At 42.4% G+C, this 26700-nt stretch overlaps 1 protein-coding gene across 9 annotated transcripts in view; it reads left to right on the top strand.

Moving 5' to 3' along the window:
* Positions 1-26700, top strand: part of COL4A4 (collagen type IV alpha 4 chain) — a 131927-nt gene that overhangs the window by 57785 nt on the left and 47442 nt on the right. For all 9 annotated transcript variants that reach the window (XM_045481511.1, XM_045481516.1, XM_045481515.1 and 6 more), the window contains 16 exons: positions 798-851; positions 1128-1187; positions 2065-2109; positions 2433-2486; positions 3177-3246; positions 4510-4614; positions 7914-8078; positions 11167-11256; positions 12223-12386; positions 16468-16540; positions 17714-17820; positions 20140-20323; positions 21722-21790; positions 22998-23105; positions 23588-23806; positions 26153-26314. In XM_045481511.1, coding sequence (XP_045337467.1) covers positions 798-851; positions 1128-1187; positions 2065-2109; positions 2433-2486; positions 3177-3246; positions 4510-4614; positions 7914-8078; positions 11167-11256; positions 12223-12386; positions 16468-16540; positions 17714-17820; positions 20140-20323; positions 21722-21790; positions 22998-23105; positions 23588-23806; positions 26153-26314 — 1729 coding nt within the window. The remainder of the gene's footprint in view (positions 1-797; positions 852-1127; positions 1188-2064; positions 2110-2432; positions 2487-3176; positions 3247-4509; positions 4615-7913; positions 8079-11166; positions 11257-12222; positions 12387-16467; positions 16541-17713; positions 17821-20139; positions 20324-21721; positions 21791-22997; positions 23106-23587; positions 23807-26152; positions 26315-26700) is intronic.

Raw genomic sequence — 26700 nt, 5'->3', positions numbered from 1 at the left:
CTTGATAAAGTAGTCACAGCCCGCATTTTCTGAACATGTACCTGTGCCAACAAAATGCTGAGTGCCTCCAGGAATCAGGGCATCAATCCCAGAGCAACCTTAGCAGATGAGTACTGTCATTAGCCCCATTGTACAGACTTGGAAAATGAGGCTTGGGAAAGTTACCCATGTTCTCAAGTTTATTCAATTGCTGCATCACAGACCTAGTGTGGGCTGCTAAATTGTGACATGTCCTCCAGAATATAGTGCCCCATTGATGCTGTCTTTGGTATATGGGCCGAAGGGGCCACTGGAAGTCCAGTTGTGCTTGAGATGTTACATATGGGCTTGACGTTTTGATCATTGAGAAGGTAACAGGTATGTAGAAATGGACACGTAATAGAAGTTTGGCAAACATCACTTCCCCTGTCAGCCTGCGATACTTACGGATGTTACGCTCGCCACACGCAGATTCTGTTGTCAGTTTTCAATTACTGGGTTAACTTTCACTAACTTGCTCAAAATGAGCCACTCCTCTCAATGGCTCCACTCCCAGCTTGCACCTGCTGCTCTGGTTCCATGGTGGTCACGTCCCCTGTGCCCCACGACACGACACCTCTCACACAGAGCTGGTCTGAATAGTGTCGGGTTTAGAAGCGCTCCTGGACCTTAGTTGCTGTTGGGCAACAGTTGAAGAGTAATCCTTTATTTTGAAAATTAGTAAAATGATTGTTGAAAGGAGTAAGTTCTGAAAAAGATGGAATTCAGTATGTGGAATAATAAGAATAAACCAGATAAATATTCATTGTGATTTTTAGGGCATAAAAGGAATGCCTGGTGTAACTGGACCTCCAGGACCACCAGGACCCAAGGTAATTTATTGAAATACCTTTTTTTTTTTTTATTTGTATGGTATGCTATATTCATGAAAAAAAATGTTTTGCATGGATCTTTATCATTGCTTTAAATGCTAATGTATGTTAATAGAAGTTTTCGCTATTTTATCATAATCCCGTGGGGCATCTATTCTAAAGTAGTTGTTTCCTTTAAGCTGCCGGCAGTAATTTTTAAATCTCATTTTGTTTCTGAATGCCATGTTGCTGAGATATTGGTGCTCGAATGCCTCTGAATGTTGTCATCTCTTTAAGGGAAAACCTGGATTTGGGGCCAAAGGAGAGAAGGGTGTTCCTGGGTTCTCAGGACCGCGGGTAAGGCTGGTTCATGCCATCCCTGCTGCCCCTAACGTCAGCGAGTTGGCTTTCTCTCTCCTATTTTTACAGAACTAGATCAGCATTTCTGAGAACTCAAAGTGGAGGTTTTCTCAAACAGGAACCATATATTTTGGATACAAATGATGTAGTAGCGACATGTTCAACAAAACGTCCCTTCTGTTGGCATCATTTAGATAAACCAGGCGAGCAGAAGATAGAATGGGTGGGTAGGGACAGGACTGTGGCATTTCCTGCGTGGTTCAGTGTCGGTGCAGTAGCAGCTTGGAATCGTTCATTTAAGCCTATTTGACAAAAGACGGTACCGACCTATGGGCAGTAGCTACAAAAAAATACAGCATCTGGCCTCAAACATGCCACCAATGGGATGGATCATCACTGATAGAGTCCCTATAGAGGCCAGACCCCCTATGGGCAGGGGCATTGAGTTTATCTGGCTCCAGATTCCGTAGTTAAGGGGCAGCGTTGGCTTCCATGATAATTTTTATTGCTGATAACGCACAGAGTACCTATTAATCTCCAGACAAATTATATTGCAACGATTCCAAAAATATTTAGCCCAGTGCAATCATTAGACTCAGTGAGTGAAAACACAAGAACAACAACAACAAAAGTATGTTCTTAATTTAAAACGCTGGCAAGGACATGCATTTTTAAAGTAAACTAAAAAATCAGTTAAAATAGCTGATGTTATAAAGAAGCAGTCTGTTTTATACATATTTCCTTTTATTCAGCTGCCTTTAGAGCCAAGATTCAATATCCAGAAGGCAGTTTCCTAAGGTGAAAAATAATGCATTGAACTGGTTCGAGCACTTTGATTTAATTCTGCTTGTGTTGATTTTTGTGAATTTATTAGGGTGATCCTGGTTCCTATGGATTGCCAGGCTTTCCAGGATTAAAGGTAAATGTACACGATTATAAAGATGATAAGTATATTTTCATTCATAAGCACAATTCAGTGTCATTCAGAAGTCGTACTAGGGCATGCAAGTATGCACACAGTAACTGGAAAAGGAGACACGTTTATTTTATGAATTGCATGATCTAGCTGTAAGTGCAAAAAAACTAACACACAAAACTGTCTGAAGCAATCCAAAAATAGTGTTAAGACTTTGCACAGAATCTCAGTGAGCGTGTGTTGTTCAAATTAAACAAGAGTGAGACAGTTTGTCACCCAGTCACATTTTTTTTTTTTTTAAAAGGAATGTTTGTGTTTCTTTGTAGGGGGAACCAGGACTGTTTGGAGATCCTGGATCATTTGGATTTCTTGGCCCAAAGGTAAAAAAATAAAAGGCTTATTTGAGTATAGCCTGATAAAATTCTATATCCCTTATGTTAACTAATTTATTTTTAAAAATATTTGAAAGAATCCTTGAGATACAGAAGTTTGGAAAGCAACAGAGTTAATTTTGTACATATTATCTCAATGCGTGTTGTAAATGTTTATATTTTACATTTGAGAAATCAACTTTTTGAACGTGAATAATAATGAAAGCTTCAAAAATTCCATGGGGATCAGCTAGTATCCCAATTAAAATCAGAGGAAGTTGTGGAGAGCTCTCTGTGGGGCCACCTAAATAAGGCCACCTAAAATAAGGTGTAGATTCAGATTTTGTAGGTGAATAGACTATTTATACCAGACTGCCAAGTTCAACGTGAATGCTCATAGTATTTCTAAGAAACTTCCTGGTTTCAGAAGTATCTAGTTTATGGGCATGAAAAAACTTTTTGAGGTTTTTTTTTTTTCTTTCGTGAGAATTTTCCCAGGTGATCCTTTACTTCTGCTTGTAGGTGGAGGTCGGATGCTTTTGTTATTCCCAGATCTCTATGAACCATTCTTTTTTCTGGTCAGCCTATAATCTTTATTTCTCAAATGAATGCACCCTTGGTCCTTCTAATATTTAATTACAGGCAACATGAGAAAAATATTAATATTTCTAAGAAAAGTATCTGAATGAATGATTTCAGGGGGACCCTGGAGATCGCGGGTACCCAGGACCACCGGGTGTTTTGGTAACTCCATCTCTTCCGCTCAAAGGTTTGTGTCTAGCTTGGTTCCGCCATAAATTATTAGGGAATGGGACTTGGGTGGCCCTGACGGAAGAGTCTGTCCCAGTATTTGTGTATTTTTTCACACTTAGCATTGATTTTAGCAAGAATATGTAATTTACAAGTGCAGGTCGATAAGTGCATCTGGACCATCTCTGTTGGCATAAGACTCCAAATATTATTTTTTTTAGCATGTAAGCTGTATGCAGAGATTTTTTTTATGTCACCCTTCTAATTTTAATTGCTAAAAAATATTTCCAAACCATCTAAGACCTACCAAGATGCTGCCTCCAAGAAAGTGACCCAAGTCAGTGTCAAAGACAGTGCCGCTCAAGGTTCATGTGTCTGCAGAGAAGGGATCTAAGATCCTGCATTTTTTAAAAAGTTTATTTATTTAGGGGCGCCTGGGTGGCGCAGTCGGTTAGGCGTCCGACTTCAGCCAGGTCACGATCTCGCGGTCCGTGAGTTCGAGCCCCGCGTCGGGCTCTAGGCTGATGGCTCAGAGCCTGGAGCCTGTTTCCAATTCTGTGTCTCCCTCTCTCTCTGCCCCTCCCCCGTTCATGCTCTGTCTCTCTCTGTCCCAAAAATAAATAAACGTTGAAAAAAAAAAAAATTTTTTAAAAAATTAAAAAAAAAAAAAAAAGTTTATTTATTTATTTTGAGAGACAGAGAGAGCTTGAGCACAAGCGCGAGTGGGGGAGGGGCAGAGAGAGATGGAGGGAGAGAATCCCAAGCAGGCTGACACGATCAGCATGGAGCCCAAAGCAGGGCTCGATCTCATGAATGGTGAGATCATGACCTGAACCAAAATCAAGAGTCGGATGCTCAACCGACTGAGCCCCTCAAGCGCCCCTTAAGATCCTGCATTTCTGGGGCGCCTGGGTGGCGCAGTCGGTTAAGCGTCCGACTTCAGCCAGGTCACGATCTCGCGGTCCGTGAGTTCGAGCCCCGCGTCAGGCTCTGGGCTGATGGCTCAGAGCCTGGAGCCTGTTTCCGATTCTGTGTCTCCCTCTCTCTCTGCCCCTTCCCCGTTCATGCTCTGTCTCTCTCTGTCCCAAAAATAAATAAACGTTGAAAAAAAAAAAAAATTAAAAAAAAAAAAAAAAAGATCCTGCATTTCTAACTGTGGCGAGAAACTGCAAGAACAATCTCTTAGTTGTACTCAACCAAGCCTCACAAGAAATAATTGTGTGTGAATTTTAAGATGTATATATACGTTTATTACACTGACACGGGTTGTTGTTTTGGGCAGGTCCTCCAGGGGATCCGGGGCGCCCTGGCCGCTATGGAGAAACGGGGTCTGTTGGACCGCCTGGTCCCCCTGGTCCCTCAGGACCACCAGGGGAAACCTGTGCAGGTAGAAATCCACTGGCCTTTCTGTGCCAGATTTCCTACATCTTCCTCCTCCCTGGAGGTTCTCAACTCTAGCTGATACTGATGTCAACTAGGAGCGTTTCAACTGGTGGCTGACCCCACCCAGATCAAGAATGTTGGGCATTCTGGAGCATGGACCTAGACATCTGCTGCTACCAAAGCGCCTCTTACTTCTATGTGTACAGCACGGCTTAAGAACCACTGAACTCAAGCCAATTAATGGCTTACTTGGAAGAAATCCAGATCCCTCAGCTGTACCTTGGAAATACTGAGTCAGCATCTTGGGGGTGTGGTGAGGAATCTGTGGGTATAAGAGGCGTCCCGCAAGTTGTCAGAGGCAGATAAGATTTGGAAACTGGTGCCAGGCTCAGAGTGTTTTTTCAGGTCTTTCCATCCTCTTGGAAAGGCTCTCCCTGTTGACATCTATTCGTGAAAATTGAGTTCCTCTTCGTGAAAGATGGAAACACAAATTATGAATTAAAAGATAAAACTGTGATTCAGCCTTCATTTAAAAAACAAAACCAAAACAACAGTCCTCACCTCCCCCCAAAATCAGTACCCCCTCCAAAACAAAACAAAAGAAAACAAAACCTTACAGCTCATGGTAATCAAGTTGCAGAAGTGCCTGGGAAAGAATCCTATTGATATAGGACTTTGAACTCCTTCAAGTGCTGTGCTGGTTAATATTCCCAAGTAAGATTAGGAATAGAAGTGTGGAGGAGATTTGCATTCTGGGAACTCAGGAGAATTCATTAAATGTACGAGGAGAAAGTCTTGAATAGACGTAATTTTATCCAGTCCGTGTCTCTTGCTCTATTTACTGAGGAGTGAAAAATTTCCTGACATTCATCTGTTAACTACAAAGTTCTTTAATTTTCTATGAATCTAGCTTCCGCTTTGTAGGATCTGAAAACTGACCACAAAGGTGGCAAAGTTTAGTTTATTTAATCTGTAGATACCGTAGCCTTGGCTTCATTGACCCAGGGCTATCTAAGTTGTGTAGACAGTACTCAGTTGGTCAGGAATCATTAGCCTCTGGTATTAGATTTCTTCTTTTGGACATATTTATAATAAAATAGTGGCTCTAACAGATTGAAATCAAAACCCAATGGGAGTAAGCAACACATATCTCTAGCAGATTGAAAGCTGAATATAACAGAAAGGCTCTTAATTCCACAAGATTTTTTTTTTTTAAAGAATTAACCCAATGGCTTTCAAGTCTTGACTACAATCTATTATAAAAAATATATTTAGTATTACATTGCATTTGCATTACATTGCACACATATATGTATCCACATATACATATGATTGAAACACAAATTTCATAAAAGATAAAAGAATACCTTTTGGGGTACGACGTATTCTATTTTCTATGCCACTCTTTTGTTTTGAAAAAAAAATTTTAATGCTGGCCACAACTGAATTGATTTCTATGTGTGCTCAAGGTGCTATATTCCATACACCGTAGTCCATTTTCCCTGTTGGAAAGTGGTCGAGCATTTTCCATAGACTGGGACAAGACACCAGGTAGCATCCAGGTGCATCCAGTGACTGTGGAGGTTTGGAGACAAGTCTTAGGAATGACATGAAGACAAGGTGACAGCCAAGTCAACAGGAACACCTTTCATTTAAGTACACCAATATTCATAGCCTTTGCTATGCTTACCTTACGATCATCTAAAATATTTACCATGAGATAAGTAGGGTTTTGGAGTCAGATACCTGTGACTGAATCCCAGCCGTGCCACTCAGTGTAGTATGCTGAAATAGTTACGTGTTTACACTATGGACTAAAAACATTCCAGGTTCTACCACATACAAGTGGTGTGGTCTTCAGCATTTACGAAACCTCTCTGTGCCTCAGTTTTCTCCTCTTTAGAGTGCAGTTCTTGTTAGGGTTGAAGGAAGCAATATGTAAACAGTTCTTAGAATGCCGTTAGCCACGTTAGCTATTATTGGTCTAAATTTCTGTGCCTTATCTATAAGGTACAAACTTTGCAAGATTGTTTCAAGAGTAAGGCTAATGTTTGAAAATATATGCAAAGCCCCAGCATATATGCACACTGTAATGAATGCCATTAATTTAGTTAGCATGCTACTTACTGATTACTGACAGGGTTTCTGTTGTCTATTGCTGAACGAATTACCCAAAACCTAGTGGCTTAAAACAACAATCATCATATTACCCCTCGCTGTCGTTCAAGAATTCAGGAAGGGCTAAGCTGAGCAATTCTAGATTGGGATGTTCATCACCATTATGTGGCTGCAACGGACACATGAGGACTGGCTGGGCATCTGTGTCCTCTTTCTTTTGTTTAGTCTCATGGCCTCTCTGTCTGGCTCTGTACTTATTTAGGCTTCTGTAGAGCATGGTGGCTTCAGAGCAGTGATATTGCTTCTATGGTGGCTCAGGACTCCAATCCCAAGCATTTCAGCTCGCAAGGCAGAAGCTGAATCATCTTTAATGACGTAGCCATCGTCCTTGTACATGGCATCACTCCTGCTGTACTTTGTTAGTCCAAATAATCACAAAATCCCATCACATTCAAGGAGAGGGGAACAAGAGTGTGAGGGATGAGAGCTACCATGGCAGCCATCTTTGGAAACTATAATCTTCCACAGAGAGATTCATGCTCAGAAAGAAGATGCTTCTCAGAGGAAGGCTTCCTGCTGTCTTTAGCCAAAGCCCCCAGTCAGAGGGTCAGATGTCACAAGAAAGCAGGATTTAGCTTTTACTCACTTTGACCCCTGAACACACCGAACATTTCAACATTCATGGAGCGTGTGTAATTACATGTGGCTGGAGAGAGAGAGATCGGGTTCTAATACAGCACCTCTATGCCTCTCCCCAACCTACCTTGCTATGAAAGGTATGGTATTCTATATCTTACGGAGATGATATGTGAGTCCATATTTTTATTTGCTACATGTGCTAATATGTTCATCCAGATTGTTTTTAACCAAATTATCAAAGTGGAAAGATTGAAAAAATAATAATTTTAATTAAATAATATGTGTTTTTTCCTCAATAACCCTAAATAATAGGGAAAAAGTAAGAAAATCCGATTCCTCAAAATTTCCACTTGTGGGCTTATTTCAAAGAAGGTGAGGTATTCTTATGGCTGGGAAATCAAGTTAATTTTGAAATACATTTTTTTTTCCTTTAAAAATTTTTACAGTCTAAGGAAGAATGTACGGATTTTGATTTCTTCTTAAAAAAAAAAAAGTTTGTTTACTCTGAGAGATACATGTGGTTTTCATTCTCAATTTCTCTTGGAGGCATGATGGGACCCCCTGGGCCAGGAGGGTTTCCTGGTCATCCGGGATTTCCAGGGGCAGCTGGTATCCCCGGGAGAGCTGATTCCACTCCAGGGAAACCAGGGAGCCCGGGACCACCTGGGTTGCCTGGAGCTCCAGGACTGCAGGGCCCTCCAGGATCAGATGGTAAAGTGCTCCTCATTCACGTTCACTGGCATTTATGTTGCATGTGATATCTGCAGTGTCATTCAGAAAATGTGACTTTCTAAATATTTTTTAACATTATCCATTATGTCATGAGCCAAGTTAGTATTATTAATAATACAAAAGAGTAGACTGATGTTGGAGATCACATCAGCTAAAGCATACGGTTGAGGATTTAAGTGTGAGTGACAGAGTTTTGTAAATTACTACAATTTCTATCTTTTCAATGTCGTTTTAATTTTTATCAGAGTTATATAAATAGAGGTGGTGTAGGAGACAGTTCTGTGAAGCCTGTCATGAAGAATTGCCATCCTAGCCAACCCCTTCTTCTGTTCCTTCCTCCCCAGGGGCAATTATCTTCGCACAAGTCATTGGGATCTTTTTTTATTTGCCTTTCTAGTGCCCTTCAATGTGCTTGTATTTCTTTCTTTCTTTCTTTCTTTCTTTCTTTCTTTCTTTCTTCCTTCCTTCCTTCCTTCCTTCCTTCCTTCCTTCCTTCCTTCCTTCCTTCCTTCCTTCCTTCCTTTCTTTCTTTCTTTCTTTCTTTCTTTCTTTCTTTCTTTCTTTCTTTCTTTATGTTTATTTTTTTCGGGAGATGAGGGGCAGAGAGAGAGGGAGACACAGAATCTGAATCAGGCTCCAGGCTTCCAGCTATCAGTAGAGAGCCCAAGGGCGGATCGTGACCTGAGCCATAGTGGAGGCTTAACTGGCTGAACCACCCAGGCACCACCTTGTATTGCAATTTCTTGATTCTTGACTTTGAGACTTATCTTTTCACTTCCTTCCATAGAAGATGAAATTAGCTCTCGTTCAGTCCCTCCCCACCGCACATATGCACATTTTCTACTCCCAAAGCCTATTCAACATAGTTATTATCTTAGTTTTGACTACATAAAAGTATTCAGTATTTACACTGAATGGTTACATAAATGCTGTTCACCAGGTCTGCCATCCAATAATGTATGTTATTACTTTTCTAGTGTACCATTTTGTTAAGAGTAGTCTTGGTTTTTTGTGTGTGTTTGCTTGCTTTTCAATATGCCTACTGTGAATTTAACCTCAAACCATCTAGAATTGTATAAATTTCCGTTCTAACTCATGAAATATTTTATCAGTATTATCTCTTTGAATAAATCTCTCCTGGAGCTTTTTAACCTGTTCAAATTAGGTCAGGTTGCAATTTTAAGCCATCTCAGACACTGTCTCGAAATCTTCCTTTACCAGGAATTCTTTTTCTCTTTGTCTCTGTCTCTTTATGTTTCCCTCTGTCTCTGTTTCTCCCTCTCTCTGGGTCCCCTTGTTACCTACAACTCACATATTTCTATCATACTTCTATCTCATATATCCATCATCATACATCCTGAAAAAAGTATACTTTATCTGTCTGAAAATGCCTTTACTCTACTGTGGAATTTGGTTGATAATTTGGCTGAATATAAAATTCTAGATTGGAAATACATTTTTCTAGGCATTGCCCATTGTTTTCTAGAGTTGAAGAAGTTCAATGACATTTAGATTCTTGATCCTTTGTTTGAAATCTGTTTTCTGCTCTGAAATCTTACAGAATTTTTCTTTTTTCTCCAATGACCTTCAATTTCACAACGACTTGCCTCTGTGGGGGCACATCTGCATTTATTCGTAGGCGCTCAGTGAGCAAGTTCTAGCCAACACAAATCCTCCATTTCTGGAAAAATTTCTTGAAGTGTTTCTCTGAAGATACTCTCTCCTCCATTTCCCCCCCTGTTTTCTCCTTCTGAATTCTACATATTTGCCTATTAGTGAATCCACCATATATGTTTCTTTATTACTTTTCACCTTCTTATTTTTCTGTAACACTTTCTTGTAGACTTCCTCGACTCCACTTTACATCTCTGCTCTAGAATTTTTCAATTTCTACTTTCATAATAGTTTTATTTTCGTTTCTAAGGATTTTGTTGTTGCTATTGTTCTGTTTTAATGTTTTTAAAAAAGTTTTTTAGGTTTATTTATTTATTTTGAGAAAGAGACAGAGTGAGTGGGGGAGGGCAGAAAGAGAGGGAGACAGAATCCCAAGTAGGCCCCGTGCTGTCAGCACAGAGCCTGGTGTGGGGCTCAAACTCATGAAGTCATGAGACCATGACCTGAGCAGAAGAAACCAAGAGCTGGATGCTTAACCAATGGAGCCACCCGGGAAGCCCCTCCGTGTTTTCTTTTGTAGCAATCTGTTCATGTTTTAGAGGTGAAATGCTTTCCTTCATCTACTTTTTAAATCATATACTTTATTTCAAAGTTTTCTTCTTGCTATGTTGTCTTTTTCCTCCAATTCTGAGGGGCCATAGTTGCTGCTGTAATTCTTGAGAAGGGGATCTTATGATGAAATTGTTTCTTTAACCAGTCCTCCTGTTTGGGGCACTGTCATTCTACTTCAAGGTGCCAATTCCTGAACTTTGGGAGAGATTTCTCATGTAAATTGTGTTCTTTGTTCCCTTTCCCCACTGCCTGCTTAGAATTCAGCTTTTCAGGGTCTGCTAGGTTCTTTTACACTTTTTGCTTTGTTTCCTTACCCCCCCCCCCTTTTTTTGTCTTGTGAGCTTACACCTTTTTATAATATTATTTTACTGTTTGCTGTTTTACTGGGATTCAGGGAGAATAAAGAACTTGTTGTTTATGTTTTATCTGTCACACTTAATCGAATATCTCTGAATTTTTGTTTTTATGAGCTTTCTTAACTTGTTAATTATTCATAATGGAAGGGGAAACGGATGTTTGCTGCACAGTTATTTTTGTTTGTTTGTTGTTTATTTATTGTCTTTGTTTTTTTGTCCACCTTTCTCTACAACCCACTAAGTTGGGGTTGAGATTAGGATGGCTTTATCAATGGTTGTGTGAGCAGAAGCATGCCGTGACAATTGTATGGTCTATTTGTTTATATATTCTTATATTAGAGAGAAAGAAATTTGGGAAAGGAATGGAAGAAAGTGGGCTTCAGGGGAAAATAAGAGTGCAAGAGACATTTACACTTGTTCTTTGGAAGACATTCACAAACACTGAGTGCTTCTCTTATGCCCCATCCCCCTTTCCCACTGTAAAGTTATATATTGTAGTGTTGGGCACCCTGGACCACAAGGAATAAAAGGCAAAGCAGGTCCTCCAGGAAGAAGAGGCTCGAAAGGAGAAAAAGGCAAGTATGCAGCAAAGGTAGGATTTCCTGAAGACAATAGCTTATGGGGGGGAGGGGTTGGAGGCGTTTATGAACTGGGCAATGGAGCATTTCACTTCGATGCGATACGCACCTTAGTTACCCCCTTGAGTGCCCCTTTTCATCATGTGCTTATGATGTGGTTAGAACTTAGCCAAAGTCAAGTCTTTGTATCTGAGAGTCTAAAGGAGACCCTTGCCTGCTGTGAAATTTGCCTCAGAGCGGTGACTTTTTTCATGAGGTGCTTTTTGTTCCTTGAAAGAAGCGGAGATGGGAAAGTACTGATCTTTTATTTCGCTTTCTCTCTGTGGGGCCATACTTCCCCGTGTCATCAAGTGTTTGTGTCTCAGTGTTTCTCCACTGTAAATTGTTTGGTGCCTTTTTAACCATCTGAAACAGGTGGGTATGAGAGCATAAACACAGCTGAGTTTGACCACCTGAAAGGCTTTTTTTTTGACTAAAAGTCCTGATGATTAGAAAATGCATTGTAGTGAATTATCAGTTGTAATAGGCAATGCAGCCAGTAATCGTTTTTCACATATTATTTTGTTTCTTTATTTGTTTAGAGTTTATGCTCTAACCCAATTTTTTTTTTTTGTTTCTTCAGCAGGAACCAGATAAAAGACTTTCAAACTTTTAAAAATATGATTTCTTATTTTAAAGTTCCTTCAGTAAAATTGGGTATCAGTTTATCAGAATGAGTTTATTTAAAGACCCAAGATACCCCATTTGTCCAGGAATGATACACCTGCCCCACGTAGACCATGCCTAGGTACCCCTACACAGTACCCCTCCCCTGCTACGTCACATGTTATCAGTTATGGGAGATAAGAACCATGTACGTCACACCCCTTTTGTTCTTATTTTCATTCTTGGTTTTGTTTAGTAAAGGCTTTTTGGGATTTTGTGCAGGAAATATGACAAAGCTGCCTTTTATCCTCTGTCTAGGAAACGCGGGGCTCTGTGCCTGTGAGCCTGGTCCCATGGGCCCACCAGGCCCTCCGGGACTTCCTGGGAGGCAGGGTAGTAAGGGAGACTTGGGGCTCCCTGGGTGGCTTGGAGAGAAAGGTCATCCAGGCCCTCCGGGTGCTGAAGGATCTCCAGGACCACCAGTGAGTAGCTCTTACCAATAACAATCTTTCTAGTTAAAAGAGACAGAGATAAAATTCAACTGTAGCTCTTTCTGACTTATAGTATGATATATATTTTATGTTTTGAACCTATACATATATTAATGACCAAAAAAAATCATCTATGTTCATTCGTTCATTCAACTAATATTTATTGAGCACCTATTATGTTCCATGTGTCATTCTAGGTGCTGGGGATGCAGTAGGGAGCAGAGCACAGTCTGTACCCTCCTGGGGACTCCTGGGGTTGGGAGGGATGCATTCTGGGTAGCAAATAGATGAGTACGTATGGCTGATGATGATAAAGGCCATCACCATCTAATGTAGCTTGAGGGGAAAAGCTGGAGGAAATGAAGACAAAGAAGTGGCTGGAGGTTATGTGGGGTTGTGGAGCACGGGGCTTGGTGGGTGCGTTGGGTTTGGGCTTTTATTCTGGATGACAGGGAGCAGCCAGTGGAAAGTTTTAAGAAGAGACAGACATAATGCTCTATGGCTGACATTAGCTTCGAATGGCTCACTATGGTAGTTCTGGTAAGAACAGATAACAGGGGGCGAGGGAAGGAGGGAGATGGGCTGGAGGACTGCTGCATAGTCCTGGTGAAATATGATGGTAGACAAATTAGCATGTTGGTGCTGGGTGTGACGAGAAATGATCAGATTCTCGATATGTTTTGAGATCAGTGCTAATAGATTGGCTGTTGGGCTGGACATGGGATATTAGAAGGAGCAAAGTAAAGGATAAGACCCAAATGGGGAAGCCAATGTGAGGAGTAGGTGTGGAATGGGGAAAGGAAGTATCATTGGGGCCATCTTAAATTTGAGGTGCCAATCAGACAAGCAGGTCGAGGTGCTGAAGGGTAGTGAGATGGTATTCAAGTAAGAGATTCCGATGAGAGGTCCAAGGTGGAGATACAGACATTGGCTTTGTCAGCGTTTATGTGATATTTCGTGCCACAGAGTAGATCTATTTTGAAATGGTTCTCATCTGCTGACCATTACAAGTGACTCGAGTTGAGGCACAGCCTTTCAGCAACTTGACTCCTCAGAAGAAACTCACTGGCCCTAAGGGCATTACTCTGGAGGCTGGACACAGCCTGCCTGTCCCCTCTTTATCAAAGAGCCTTAATCCTGGGGTGACCTGGAGCCTACCCATCAGCTTGAATGTCCTCTTTTCCATTTTCCCTGGGACATGCCATGAAAATAAGGTTCCAGTCTGAGAGCCTTAAGTGAGGGTGACAATTAGGCTCTCTCTCGGTACCACCCTCAATACACTTGCAAAACACACTCACAAGGTCTGCTTGACAAGAAGCTAACTCCTTAATACGTGTATGTTGAATGAACACGGCCGCAGCTGTTAAGCACTTTGCATTTTATAGTCTGCTTTTTCCATTCGGCATTTGAGCACAGTCATTTTTTATAGTGGTACCTTCATCAAGAAGATGATACTGGTTCTAAAATATTTTTATGGCTTTCTCTTGAGTTGCTTCTCAGGGCTAGCCTCGTTGAGTGTGAATTGCTAGTTTGCCCAGGGTTGTCCTGGCTGAGCTTTATGTCATTCAGCTGCTGTACGGCTTACTCTTAGGACAGGTAATGTTTCTGATGTCTTTTTTTCTGTACATGATCCTGTCCATATGACTTCTCTGCATTAAGTTCATCACAGTGTGGTTATAGCTGGGGACTAGATCCTTATACCACGAGGCACCGTGAAAGGAAAGTGTTTGGGGGAAAAGAATGGATACAAAGAGAGAGCACAGAGGAACCACAGACGATCACTGTGGGTGCTCTCACTTCATCGGACATGTCCTCTCTCAGCAGCTGGTCCCTGGCCAGTTGTTTTAAACAACTGTTACACGGCTGGCAGAGAGGAATTTGTTTTGTTGCTGTTGAGACTTTGTTGTTGTATTAACACATGTATTTAATGATCTCAGGTCTTGGAATAATGACAAGTAGCCTTGATCCCAAAGCTGCTGGGAACCTTTGCCCCAAGAATCTCTTGGATTCAACATTTGTTTCACTAAGAATCTAAGTCTAAGTGCCATGAAGGCAAGACGGTCTGCTGTTAACTGTTGTGTCCTTGCTACTCTTAGTACTCCCTGGCCCTTTGTAGATTGTCGGTGAATGTCTCTCTAGTGAAATCCAAAACCAGTGCTGGTTATCTATTTTTTTTTTCTCACTAGCTCAAATAAGTCTGAGATCTGACTCTAGTGCTGAATATTCTATATCCGCGCAGCATTAGAGAAATTTATAGTACATTCTAAGTCTTCAATGGCTAACTAAGGAGCGGCTCAGACTCCCGGGACACCAAGGTCTCATTTATTAAGCATTCCACTGGCATTCTCCTTCTGGAGAGAAACTGGTTCGTGTGCTAAATGAATGGTTTTATGTGTTGATAGTTTATCCATCGGAAGGGCGTTTTCATTATCTGCCTCTTGGGCTGAACACTGTGTCTCATATACTTTGGACCTGTCATGTTGTCACTTATGACTTAGTCCATACAGGAAAAATAAGCATTTAAGCAACACTCAACCCATATTAGCACTTTGCGATTTCTAAAGTTCCTTTTCTGTCTATTCTAGCTCTTTCTACTGAGAAATTTGTTCCACCCGCCTTTTTGATGTCACATAGACATCGTTACCTGGGATGCTGTACTACAGTGACACCCCTGGCGGGGGTGGGGGGGGGGTAGTTGAGTGGGTGTGTGGAACTGTTTTTTTCCTACATCAGATGGCTCCCAAGCATTTTTGCCATTTGGGTTTTTATGCCTGTTGCATACGGTTTTGGCTTCCTCTTCATTCTTACTACTTAATGCTGCCATCATACTGATCTCCACTGTTACCTTCTTCTCCTCTTAGTAGTTAACTGCTTATAAAGTGCCAGTTAAGCAGGTTAAGCTTGCATGAACTTGTTAGATTGTATGAAAATAAGGCAAGGTGGCATCTGTGTGGGAAAAGTAAACGGTCTTCTCAGTCATTTTTACCTCCGTCTAAATTCTTATCTGTGTTTCTTGACTTTCAAGGTCATCTGATAAGTAACCTTAAGTTATGTATGGTGTTTCTGTAGCTGTATTTACTATGATGCTTGGCCACTCTAATATGCTGATGGTAGGTTTCCAGATTGTTGACATGGCTTAATATTCAGTAATATGTAACACTTATAAAACCATGACCCAAACAGTGAGTCTCAGAGCAATGTTAAGGTCAAAAGATGATGAGCCCATCAGTGAAAATCAGCTGTTTACTTGCTATATAGAGGAAATATATCAACCGTGTAACCGTGGTTCTTATTTTCCCCTCCTCTTGCCCATCAGCTTCCCTCAATATCACAAGCTCATCCCTAAACCTCTGCCTTCGGCTTTAGTGGCAGCTCTTGTGGTTAACCTACCTTCTTCTTTACTCCTCATTCTATTAAAATGCTCAAGACAGTTAAAAAATTTGATTATAGGGGGCGCCTGGGTGGCTCAGTCGGTTAAGCTCAGGTCCAACTTCAGCTCAGGTCGTGATCTCGTGGTCCATGAGTTCAAGCCCCGCGTCGGGCTCTGTGCTGACTGCTCAGAGCCTGGAGCTTGTTTCGGATTCTGTGTCTCCCTCTCTCTCTGACCCTCCCCCATTCATGCTCTGTCTCTGTCTCAAAAATAAATAAACGTTAAAACAAAATTAAAAAATTTGATTATAAATTTTTATGTTGAGATAAATTTTATGTTATGACTCAAAGAAGTTACACAATCACGCAGAGAGTTCCCATGGACCCTTGCCCAGCATCCCTGATGATAGCATACATAACCATAGTACGTTGCCAAAACCAGGAAATTGATAATGATAGATGCTTCTGTTGAATCTGGTACAGACCTTATCCACATTCCACAAGCTTCTAAATGCAGGTCAAGACCTTCAGTTTTGTAAGGTAGGACCCACCTTAGAAGGTAAGGAAGAGAGTGATACCAAGGGTACCACACCAGAATCTGGAACAGTTGCTTTAGAAGGAAAGAAGAGAGAGATTAGATGTAGGTAAATAACTTTTGACCCATCATAATTAAACTGATTCATTCCTCTTATTTCTCACCAAGGGAAAACCCGGTGCTGCAGGACCACTTGGCAGTAAAGGAGAAAAGGGAGACATGGTTGTGTCAAAAGTGAAAGGTGAGTCTAGTCAATCACTTAGCTCCCTGCCATTTTTATGAATGATAGGTGAACTTTCATCTTGTATTCATTTCCCTGTGACCACAGATCAATTCTATAACAAGACACAGGATTGTTCAGATTGCTTAAAAAAATATTCCTGGCCCGGGGTTCCTGGGTGGCTCAGTTGGTTGAGTGACTAACTCTTGATTTTGGCTCCGGTCACGATCCCAGGATGATGGGATCGAGCCTCGTGTCAGGCTCCACGCTGAGCGTGGAACCTGCTTAAGATTCTCTGTCTCTCTCTCCCTGTGTCCCTCTACCCCACTTGTGCACTCTCATGCTCTCTCTCTCTCTGTGTCTCTAAAATAAAAAATAATATTCCTTGACCTTCACAGAGTGGTGAGAATGTGGAACCTCAAATCCTCTATCTCTGATTTGAAAATATAGATGCTCCTTTAGCCACCTATTTAAATCTTCATTACTGTGAACTTGGATTTGACACAAGACCTCCTTTGACCTGCCTACTAGTTTTTCAGTGCGTTATGGCACCCTGTGTTAATCAAGACTATTTTGGTCATGACAGAAACCCAGCTTGAAGTAGTTTTAGAAAACATTATTGACTCAGCCAAACAAAATTTGAAATGTTAGACGTCTCCCAGGACAGCTGGGTCCAGGGGACTGCACCATCTGCCTTTCTCCCCGAGACTAGCTTTCCCTGGGCTGTGTGGGTAGACTGCCCTTCCTAGCAGAAGCTCTAAGTTCTTACAAAAAGGAAGAGAGCTAGCTCTACCTTCTCAGCTCCAGTTTGAAGAACAAAACAATTCTGGAAAGATTGGCCTAGACTGGGGCAAGTGTGCAGCCACGGACTACTCCCCATTCACCACTGCTAGGGGATGGAGTACCATGTTGGGCACCACACACACAGCGGCCATGTGATTGGTGCCTCCTTACACAACCTCCTCGGCAGAGCGCTCCCCAAATAAGAGATCCCATGGGTTTGGCAGTTGTCTTTCCTCCCTATGACTTTTGTGTGGTTGTCTTTATGTGACTTTAGTCAATGGAGACACTCAGGGGAGTCTCTACCGGCCCACCTGGAGGCAAGGTCATTGCTTTTACCTTTTGTCCTGTGTTTCCTTCTACTTCACCCAGCTGCTGAGAAGGGCTTGAATATCTTTTGGCCTTTATTCCCAGGGCAGAAAGGAGAAAGGGGTCCTGATGGGCTCCCAGGATTTCCAGGACAACAGGGACAACATGGCCGGGATGGACTTCCTGGAGAAAGGGGGGATCCGGGACCCCCGGTATGTATAATTCTTCTTTGGCTGTAGAGTTTCATTTCCTTATATGGTCACAAAGCATCTGTTTTCCCCTTCTCAATTTAAAACTGTAATTCAGTAAAGTGTCATGTGCTGTGAATCAGAGTCACCTTCCATTGACTGCCAGAAAAAGATGATTGTTACAAAAGGTGTGGCATAGTTGCAGATGGTCTGAAATCCTGAGTGGCAGTTGAGTCACGGCATGACTTTCTGTCCCGTCTTTGGTCTTTGTATCATTATCATGATGTTTATCTATTTCTGGGGCCCTTGTATCTAGCTACAAAGCCCCCAGTGGCTGCAGGCCTGTTCAGTTAACTCTGTAAGGAGGAGCATAGAACACAGGGCCTGATAATGACCTTCAGTTCCGTCCCCAGGTGAAGAAGCACATGAGGGGAAGTGGCAAACAAGAGAGGGTGAACTGGTGCAAATCTGAACTGACATGTTAGTTGATGGAAAACCCCACCGACAAATGATATTTTTTGCATTTTTCAAACATGATTTGGGTGGAGACCACGTGGAGGTAACGGAGGTCGTAAGAAAAGACAATGAGACATGATCCTGGGCTTAGGAACTTAAAGTATCACGGGTACATGAGGCATGTTTGGATGCCTACATTATGTTTTATTCACATCATTAATTTTCTTTTTTTTTAAAGTTTATTCTGATAGAGGCAGAGACAGAGAGAGCTGGGGAGGGGCAGAGAGAGAGAGTGGGGAGAGAGAGAGAATCCTAAGAAGGCTCCATGCTACCAGCTGCAGAGCCCGATGCAGGGCTCAATCCCACGAACCATGAGATCATGACCTGAGCCGAAGCCAAGAGTCAGACACTTAACCGATTGAGCCACCCAGGCGCCCCCACATCGTCAATTTTCCGAAGAGCAATCCGCTTTCACATTTTATCCTAGGAGATGGAGGCCGAGGGTGTGTTACTCAAGGTCACCTATCTGTCGAGTAGACTACACCGCAGGGAAAACCCCAGTCTGTCTTATGCCAAAGCATGTGCTGCTTTCACCAGCCTGTGCTGCCTGCCATCAACAGTGTCGTAATAGAGAAGGACTAACTTCTGATTTATAGGCGCTCCTTCAGACAGATGGTATGTGAGTAAGAGAAGCCTGGAAGTCAAACCAGGGTAGATGGTCAGAAGTCTCTCTCGTCTTTCAGCTGATACCAAGTATCATGATAATCATGAACGAAGCCTGCCTTAGATTTGGCAATCCCTGTTTTGTTTACTCTCCCGCTTCAGGAACTATCTAGAAGCCAACGTCACTGAGTGGCAATGGTCCTCGGGTTCCAATCTCATTGTGAAAAACCAAAACGTACCCTAGGTCGCATTAGGTGAGGGGTTTCTATAATGGTCTAGAGCGGTCCTCCTAGATTCGTTGAGCCAATCCAGATTCACAAGACTGTCATCACCCACATGTGAGACCAGGCTACTCGGGAAGACAGAAGACACAGCCCTCAGCTTGCCAGCAGGGTAGCATCAGACGTGCGTCGCTCGTATGCAAGACCCCTGGTAGCTGTTCATTCGGCGGGAGAGAGTGAAACGAGATCCACACGCAGCACATGTGCCAGCAGCGTTGACTGAGAGCCTCCTGCCCCACAGGGACACGGCCTGTGGAGACCCCACAGGGAACCACCGCTCAAGGGAGCCCCGGCAAGGACTCCGCACAGGTCTTCATAGTTTTCCAGACCAGATGCAAGTTTTGCCACCAGGGATTGATGTTACCATAAGCAATGTTGCCTTGTAATATATTTGACATCCAAATTTTAGGAAGTTTCCAGAGGAACAGAACTAGACGGTTAACCAAAGGTCAAATTCTTAAAGCAGGAGAAGGAAGTGTTGGTCAGCCCTTTCCTTGCAGACGTGGAGGGTAATTGAGTCTATCCTGTGTCTTCTCATAAATGCAGGAAGACAGTTTCAAAGACCTAAGAATTTATTTATTCAGCTTGTAAGCCTTCCTTCTTACCTCCCTCAATTGACGTATTTCTGTATTTCGTTATATTTGGTATTAGAGAGTTGTTCTAACAAAAAATTTCTAAATTCCGTATTGAATACATAACACAGCTTTCTGTATTTGAGGTGGACCCCCCAGCCATAGCATCTATATGTTTGTAAATTTTTATGTAAAGGATGAAGAAGAAACTAAGTTACTCATCTATTGGTGATTTAACAGCTTGCTATTGAGGAACTGTCTACTGGAAATATGAAGTTTTTCCACATGCTTCTATAGACTATGACAATGGCTGCTTTGGGTTTATGGACTTGCAAAGATTGGTAGTTGACTCACGATGCAAATATTCCCAGGGGGATCATGAAGACGCAGCCCCAGGTGCAAAAGGGTTTCCTGGATTGCCAGGGCCCCCAGGAAGAACAGGACCTAAGGGACAACCAGGACTAGGATTTCCCGGGCCACCAGGAGAAAGAGGGCCACCAGGAGCTCCAGGCCGTCCTGGCGAGAGGGGCCTTGAGGGCCTGAAGGGTCAGAAAGGTAATTTTGAAGGTTTTGTGTTACAGAATGTCGGGGGAAAATAGTGGAAGCTAAAGCGATCCCCTCTTTGGGGCCAAACTATTGTAGCAGAACCACTAAATAAAATTCCTTCAGGCTGCTGTTCAAACCTTGAATATTGCCAGACAAATAAAAGCATTACAGCACAATCAATATTTACAACAAATTCTTAAAATACTAAAATGTCTTTGTTGCATTATTTGTCTAGCATGCCAAAATTGTCTTCATTCATTTCTCAATCCCAACTTATGCAATCTGCATTAAATTTACATATATATTCAAAATATCTATTTGTTTATAGTCTTTTGAGACAATGCAGTGTATCTTAATAAAAAACACCAGTATTTCATTTAAAAAATACATCACTGTCCTTGAAAACCCATTTGTAGGCATTCTAGAAAGAAAGAAAAAAGGAAGGGATTTCAAATATATTTGACAGTTATTTGAATTTAAACAATAAAGTGACTTGCAGTATTATAGCTGAAAACTTTTGAAAAGGCTGGAGAAAGAATTTAGATTTTTTTCTTTTGCAATATGTGCATATACCTTGGACTACGTTATTAACTGCGAAGTTTTAGAATGAAATAATATCTTTGGTTCTTGCTTCGACAACATAGAAAGGCAATATTTTGGCCCTCAATAAGGTTTAAGATTATGGCTCTGGAACCATCAAAATATAACATTATTTTTATTCATTTGGTACATTTTTGATTTGAGAGCATATGAAGTAATACATTATAATTATTTCTATGAGAAAAGAGAAATGTTCTATTTTAAAGGGGAAGGAAACTGAGAGGCACAAGCTTTGGAGTCTTACTGTCTTGACCATGAAAATGGCGGGTGACAACGATCACATTGCGAAGTCATTAAAAAAATTCAAGAGACAATACATTTGAGGCCACTGACTCATGGTAGCCCCTCCCTGAATGGCAGCTGGTATTAATATCTCAGCGCCCCCGCCCCCCGTCATCTACACACTCCCACAGCCAAACTGGGAGTCAGATCTTGTGAACTCGGTGTCAGATGTTGCTGTGATTTCCTGCTTTACCAAATCTTCTGATTCCATTGTATTGGATATCATTGAGCCTATAAATGCATTGTTTTCTTCTAGGCTAGTAAAACTGATACTTCTTGGAATTTTTCCTATTCCCCCTATGTTTATAGCTGTCTGACCGTTGAAGTTCAGATTTCAGGACCGAGCTTCTAGAAATTCAGAACAAAGGTAGTTCAAGTGATCTAACGATACTTGGGGCCCTCTTATCCCTTGGATGCCACATATACTACATGAAAAGAATATCTTGTTTGAGTTGTCTTTGGGATTCATGTTACATGGGGCTATCAGTTGTGTGAATGCCACTTTTTTTTTTTTTTTCATTCCAGGCGATACAATTTCTTGTAACGTAACCTACCCTGGGAGGCCAGGACCTCCAGGTTTTGATGGAGCTCCAGGTATGATCAATGAGAAGTTAAATGTTTTACACATACCACAGAGTAAAAGAACTAGTAAGACAGATGAACCAATAGCTCGTCATCAGGCAACTAATGAGGATATTTCTAAAACTCTTACTGGGTTTTGAGGGACTATGGGAAGCCAGTATGAGTGGTAATTCCCATTGGGACTCTAGTCTACTGGTTTGGGCACCCTCTAGGTGGGTTTTTAATTTTTTTTAGATCTCTGTGGAACAAAATTTACCTTGATTTGATCACAAATCAGTAAAAATGTCTGCTCTTTGAGAATTTAAAAACTGTATTTCCTATGCCCCAAGAGTGAATAATGATAATTTGCTTACTGATTACATTTTACTCTCTTCTGTTTTCCAAATCTCAAGGGACATGAACACTCAAAGTTGAAGCTGGCAGATGCACCTCCTTTAAAGTTATTTTAGCTGAAATCACTTACAGTAGGAAATGTCAGAATGGTTTTTTTCTTTAATTAAAAATTTTTTTTTTATAAATCTCAATTCCTTTTGCAGGTGCTTTTTGCCTATGCTTCATTTGAGGGCAAATTCAGTAAGATGCAGGGAAATGGATTTTGGCCTTCGCCCAGCAGGCCACATATCTTTCTTCCTACAGAAGGGGCTGTGTTCTAATATTTGTGTTGACACAGAGCAGAGGAACCAAAAGGTTCATCTGAGTGCTGGTGTATGTCTCAAAGGCTTTCAGGAAGAATCCTTTATGTATGACTTAAAGTATACTAACAAGGGGCACCTGGATGTCTCAGTCAGTTAACTGTCCGGCTTCAGCTCAGGTCATGATCTCATGGTTCGTGAGTTTGAGCCCCACGTCGGGCTCTGTGCTGACAGCTCAGAGCCTGGAACCTGCTTCAGATTCTGTGTCTCCCTCTCTCTCTGCCCCTCCCCCACTCACAGTCTCTCTCTCTCTCTCTCTCTCTCTCTCTCTCTCTCAAAAATAAATAAACATTAACTTCTTTTAAAAAAATGAAGTACATGAACAGAATTATTCTTTGAAACACTTATTTGGAGCACGTGATTCATAAAATGATTATGTAAACCAGGCGAGGCAACATCTTCCCATAAAATAGAAATCTTCTGAAAAAGACCGCATAGAGGTTTTTTTTTTTTTTTTTTTAATCACCTTAGTTTGTTCTCATTTCATTTGTGTTTTACTGAGTCTGGGTTTGGTTGTTATTGTTCAGGACCAAAGGGACTTCCGGGCCCTCCGGGCGCTCCAGGGTTGAGGTGTTTAGATGGGCCAAAGGGTCAGCGTGGCAAACCAGGAATATCAGAAATACCTGGTCCACCTGGTAAGTAAGTGGTTTTCAGTTAAAAATGTGTATAGACCTCCGAAACTCGATGACCTTAGTAAGCAAATGGCCCACGGATCCCTAGATCATGGGGGGATGTTTTTTCTTGAAACACTAAGCTCTTAGCTATGTTTTGATAATTTTTCGGTTCTGGTAATTTTGTAAATCCTCAGGGCTCCTTCCACCTGAAAGCATGAGTTATAGACTACTATTGGTCTATTATTTGGTAGAAACTGCTCAGTACAGACAGACTGCCAGTGGATAAAAGCGATTAGGGAAACGTTGGCTTCTAGAAAACACAAACTCACAACGTATTTTCCTGTGAAAGGTGGCAAAGCAACGTTGCCTATTAAGTTACTCTGAATTTTAGTTACGTATCCCTGTGTTTTTTTTTTTAATGTGTTTTTATCAAAGTAGTAGTCTTACATTCGTATTGGTTCTATATTTGTACGTTTAACAATTGAAACAATATTTTTCGATAGGTTTTCGTGGTGACGTAGGAGATCCAGGTTTTGGAGGTGCAAAGGGGTCCTCCCTTCCTGGGCCCCCAGGCTCTCCCGGTTCTCGTGGAGCAAATGGGCAGAAAGGAATCATGGGAGACACTGCCTACGGCCACCCAGGTCCCCCGGGAGAGAGAGGTCTTGCAGGGGTGCCGGGGTCAAAAGGACACAGAGGTGATCCAGGACCTCCAGGCTTTGCAGGTATGAGGGCTGTCCTGTCCCTGTGGCCCATAAAGCTGGCTCAGGTCTGCAACAGGTCACTGAAGACTATTTAGACTATCTAGCCTTAGAAGTCTAGAATGCAAAATGTCCCCCCAGGCGTCTTCCCTCATAAATGAGCACTGGTCACATTTCAAGTAACCTGCGTCCTTAGTGTTGCCTTTGCATTTTACTGGTTCCTTTCGAGTCCAGGGCAGCTCACTGTGACTCCGTCAGTTCAGTTTGATTCAGCAGCTACTGGACATCTGCCTGCTTCGGACTCAGGACAGTATGTTAGCTCTGTAAACGCCCAAGGAGCAGGGCCTGGGGAACATGCCCACTGCCAAAGCCAGGTTGAAGGACCACCTGTAAGAGGAGGGGCAGCTCAGGGAGGCGGAACAGGGTGAGATGGTGTTTAGGGAAGCCCCATGGAGGAGCTGGGGGTGGGCTGGGCCCTGGCACACAACTGTGTCATTTGAACAGGTGACAAGGTGGAGAGACTTTCATCCCAGCAGGGGCAGCAGGCGGGGAAGGTGGGAGGATGGCCCTGGCACTGATTTTCATCCATTTCCAAATTCACCAAGGATTCTTCAGGATCCTCAGCAGAGGTCTTTAGATTTAATGTGCTTAAAAATAAGCCTGGGTCAGGGCCATGAAAATCATCTTCTGGGCCCCAATCTCAGAAATTTTGATTCATTACATCAAAATTGGATGGGGGCCAGAAATTCCATCTGAACTTACTTAGCCTTTTGGGTGATGGGGACCAAGAGTGGACCCCAGACTAGAGTTTTACAAGCACTGTTCTGGGTCTTTTCTGACAGTGGATGGGCCAGCATTTATTAGGTGTCCACAGTAGTATCATAGTACAGGGCACGTGGAGGACAAGGGACTAAGCCACATTCTGTGTCACCAGGGAGCTTACTTGTTCTGTAGTTTGTAAGTCAAAATATTCATATGCAAAACCCCAATTAGTTGAAAAGTAACAAGATAATGTATTATCTGAGTCAGTAAAAATAATTTTGACTTAGTAATTCGCTATTTCACTTGTGAAGATGTATCTAAGGGAAATGTTCAGCAGAAGATGAAGGTTATTATGAAAATACTCTTGGGGGCACCTGGGTAGCTGAGTCGGTTGACCATCTGACTCTTGATTTTGGCTCAGGTCATGATCTCATGGTTCGTGCGGCCCTGAGTCAGGATGTGCTGATGGCCCGGAGCCTGCTTGGGATTCTCTCTCTCCCTCTCTCTTTCTGCCCCTCCCCAGCTCCTGAACATGCTCTCTCCCTCTTTCTCCCTCTGTCTCCCTCTCTCTCCCTCTCTCTGCCCCTCCCCAGCTCCTGAACATGCTCTCTCCCTCTCTCTCCCTCTGTCTCTCTCTGTCTCCCTCTCTCTGCCCCTCCCCAGCTCCTGAACATGCTGTCTCCCTCTCTCTCCCTCTGACTCCCTCTGTCTCCCTCTCTTTCTGCCCCTCCGCAGCTCCTAAACATGCTGTCTCCCTCTCTTTCCCTCTGTCTCCCTCTCTCTCTGCCCCTTCCTAGCTCATGCACCATGCTCTCTCTCTCTCAAAATAAATACATAAACATTAAAAAAAGTACTCTTATATCATCCACATTAGAGGATGAGAGGATGGGAACAATAGGGTTAAGTAATACACACACACACACACACACACACTCGCAGTCTCTCAAAGGAACACGATTCAGCTATTAGCAATTAAAATTATATTTATAAAGATTACAACAAAATAGAAGAAATTTACAGATTCATATGCAATGTGAAATAATCCAACAATCGAGTGTGTGCTGTGATTACTATCTTAAAAATATAAACATATGAACAAAAGTATGATGAAAACTGGGAAAAATAAAAAAAAATTTAGGTTAGGGCTTGGAATGATGGGGGATTTTTTTTTTCTGAAAATTATGACACTGCCTCTCCAGTCAGTAGAAATTTAAGAGTTCAAGTGACGAAGTAGTTTACAAAAAGCACGTCCATACAGTGCAAACTAGGTGGGCAAGCATTGTGGCGATTTGGTGTAAAGCCCACCACCATGTTAGAGGTTAATTAGAATCAGGAAGAACTGTGTAGTTTTTAAATTTGCATAAGCAGCTTTTTTGTTGTCTACGCAACCTTATCAAGGAACTCTCTGAGTAATGCGTGGTTTTCCCATTCATTTGGAGCTCGCTACCATCTATGATAAGAAAATCCTGTGCGAGACTTAACTCCTGTGAGCACTGAGCCAGGATCAAAACCTTTATTTCTGGGATCGATATGCGTGAACCTTTTGTTGCAGGCTGACTCTGTACAGTTTCGTGCCCGGAGTGTCAGGAGTGCCTTGTATCATTTCAGGGCCGGCTGGTTTGCCCGGATTCCCAGGTCTCAAAGGCCCCAGAGGCAGAGAGGGAAGTGCTGGGTTTCCAGGGATCCCAGGTCCACCTGGCCATTCCTGTGAAAGAGGCGCCCCAGGAACACCAGGGCAACCCGGACTCCCCGGGGCTCCGGGCAGTCCAGGTAAGTGTCGGCACATGTCAAGACCTCTGTAGGGTCTGCAGCTTGACTCTTCTCACCAAGGAATAGGATCGCCTGCTGCTTTTTTACCGAAGGACAGAACCAAGACTCTTGGGGCAGAGACCAAGGACTGTACTATTCACAGAACGGCAAGTAGCATGAGCTTCCTGGTGGCTCGTGTCATTTCCCCTTGTCTCCCTAGTGTCATGGGGGCAACAGAAGCGGGGTGAGATGGGTGTTACACATGCAGTGGGGTGCAGCATCCGAGAGGAGCGCTGTGCCTGGGGAACTGGTGCTTTCTAGCAGCCTGCAGAACAGCCAGCTCTGTTGTAGGGGCTGGGGAGACCCAGGAAGAGGCATCTTTCAACACAAGGTGCTGGAGGGCTATT

The sequence above is a fragment of the Leopardus geoffroyi genome, chromosome C1 (assembly GCF_018350155.1).
Source record: "Leopardus geoffroyi isolate Oge1 chromosome C1, O.geoffroyi_Oge1_pat1.0, whole genome shotgun sequence".
NCBI classification, from domain to species: Eukaryota; Metazoa; Chordata; class Mammalia; order Carnivora; family Felidae; genus Leopardus; species Leopardus geoffroyi.
This window is presented reverse-complemented; position numbering and strand designations above follow the sequence as displayed.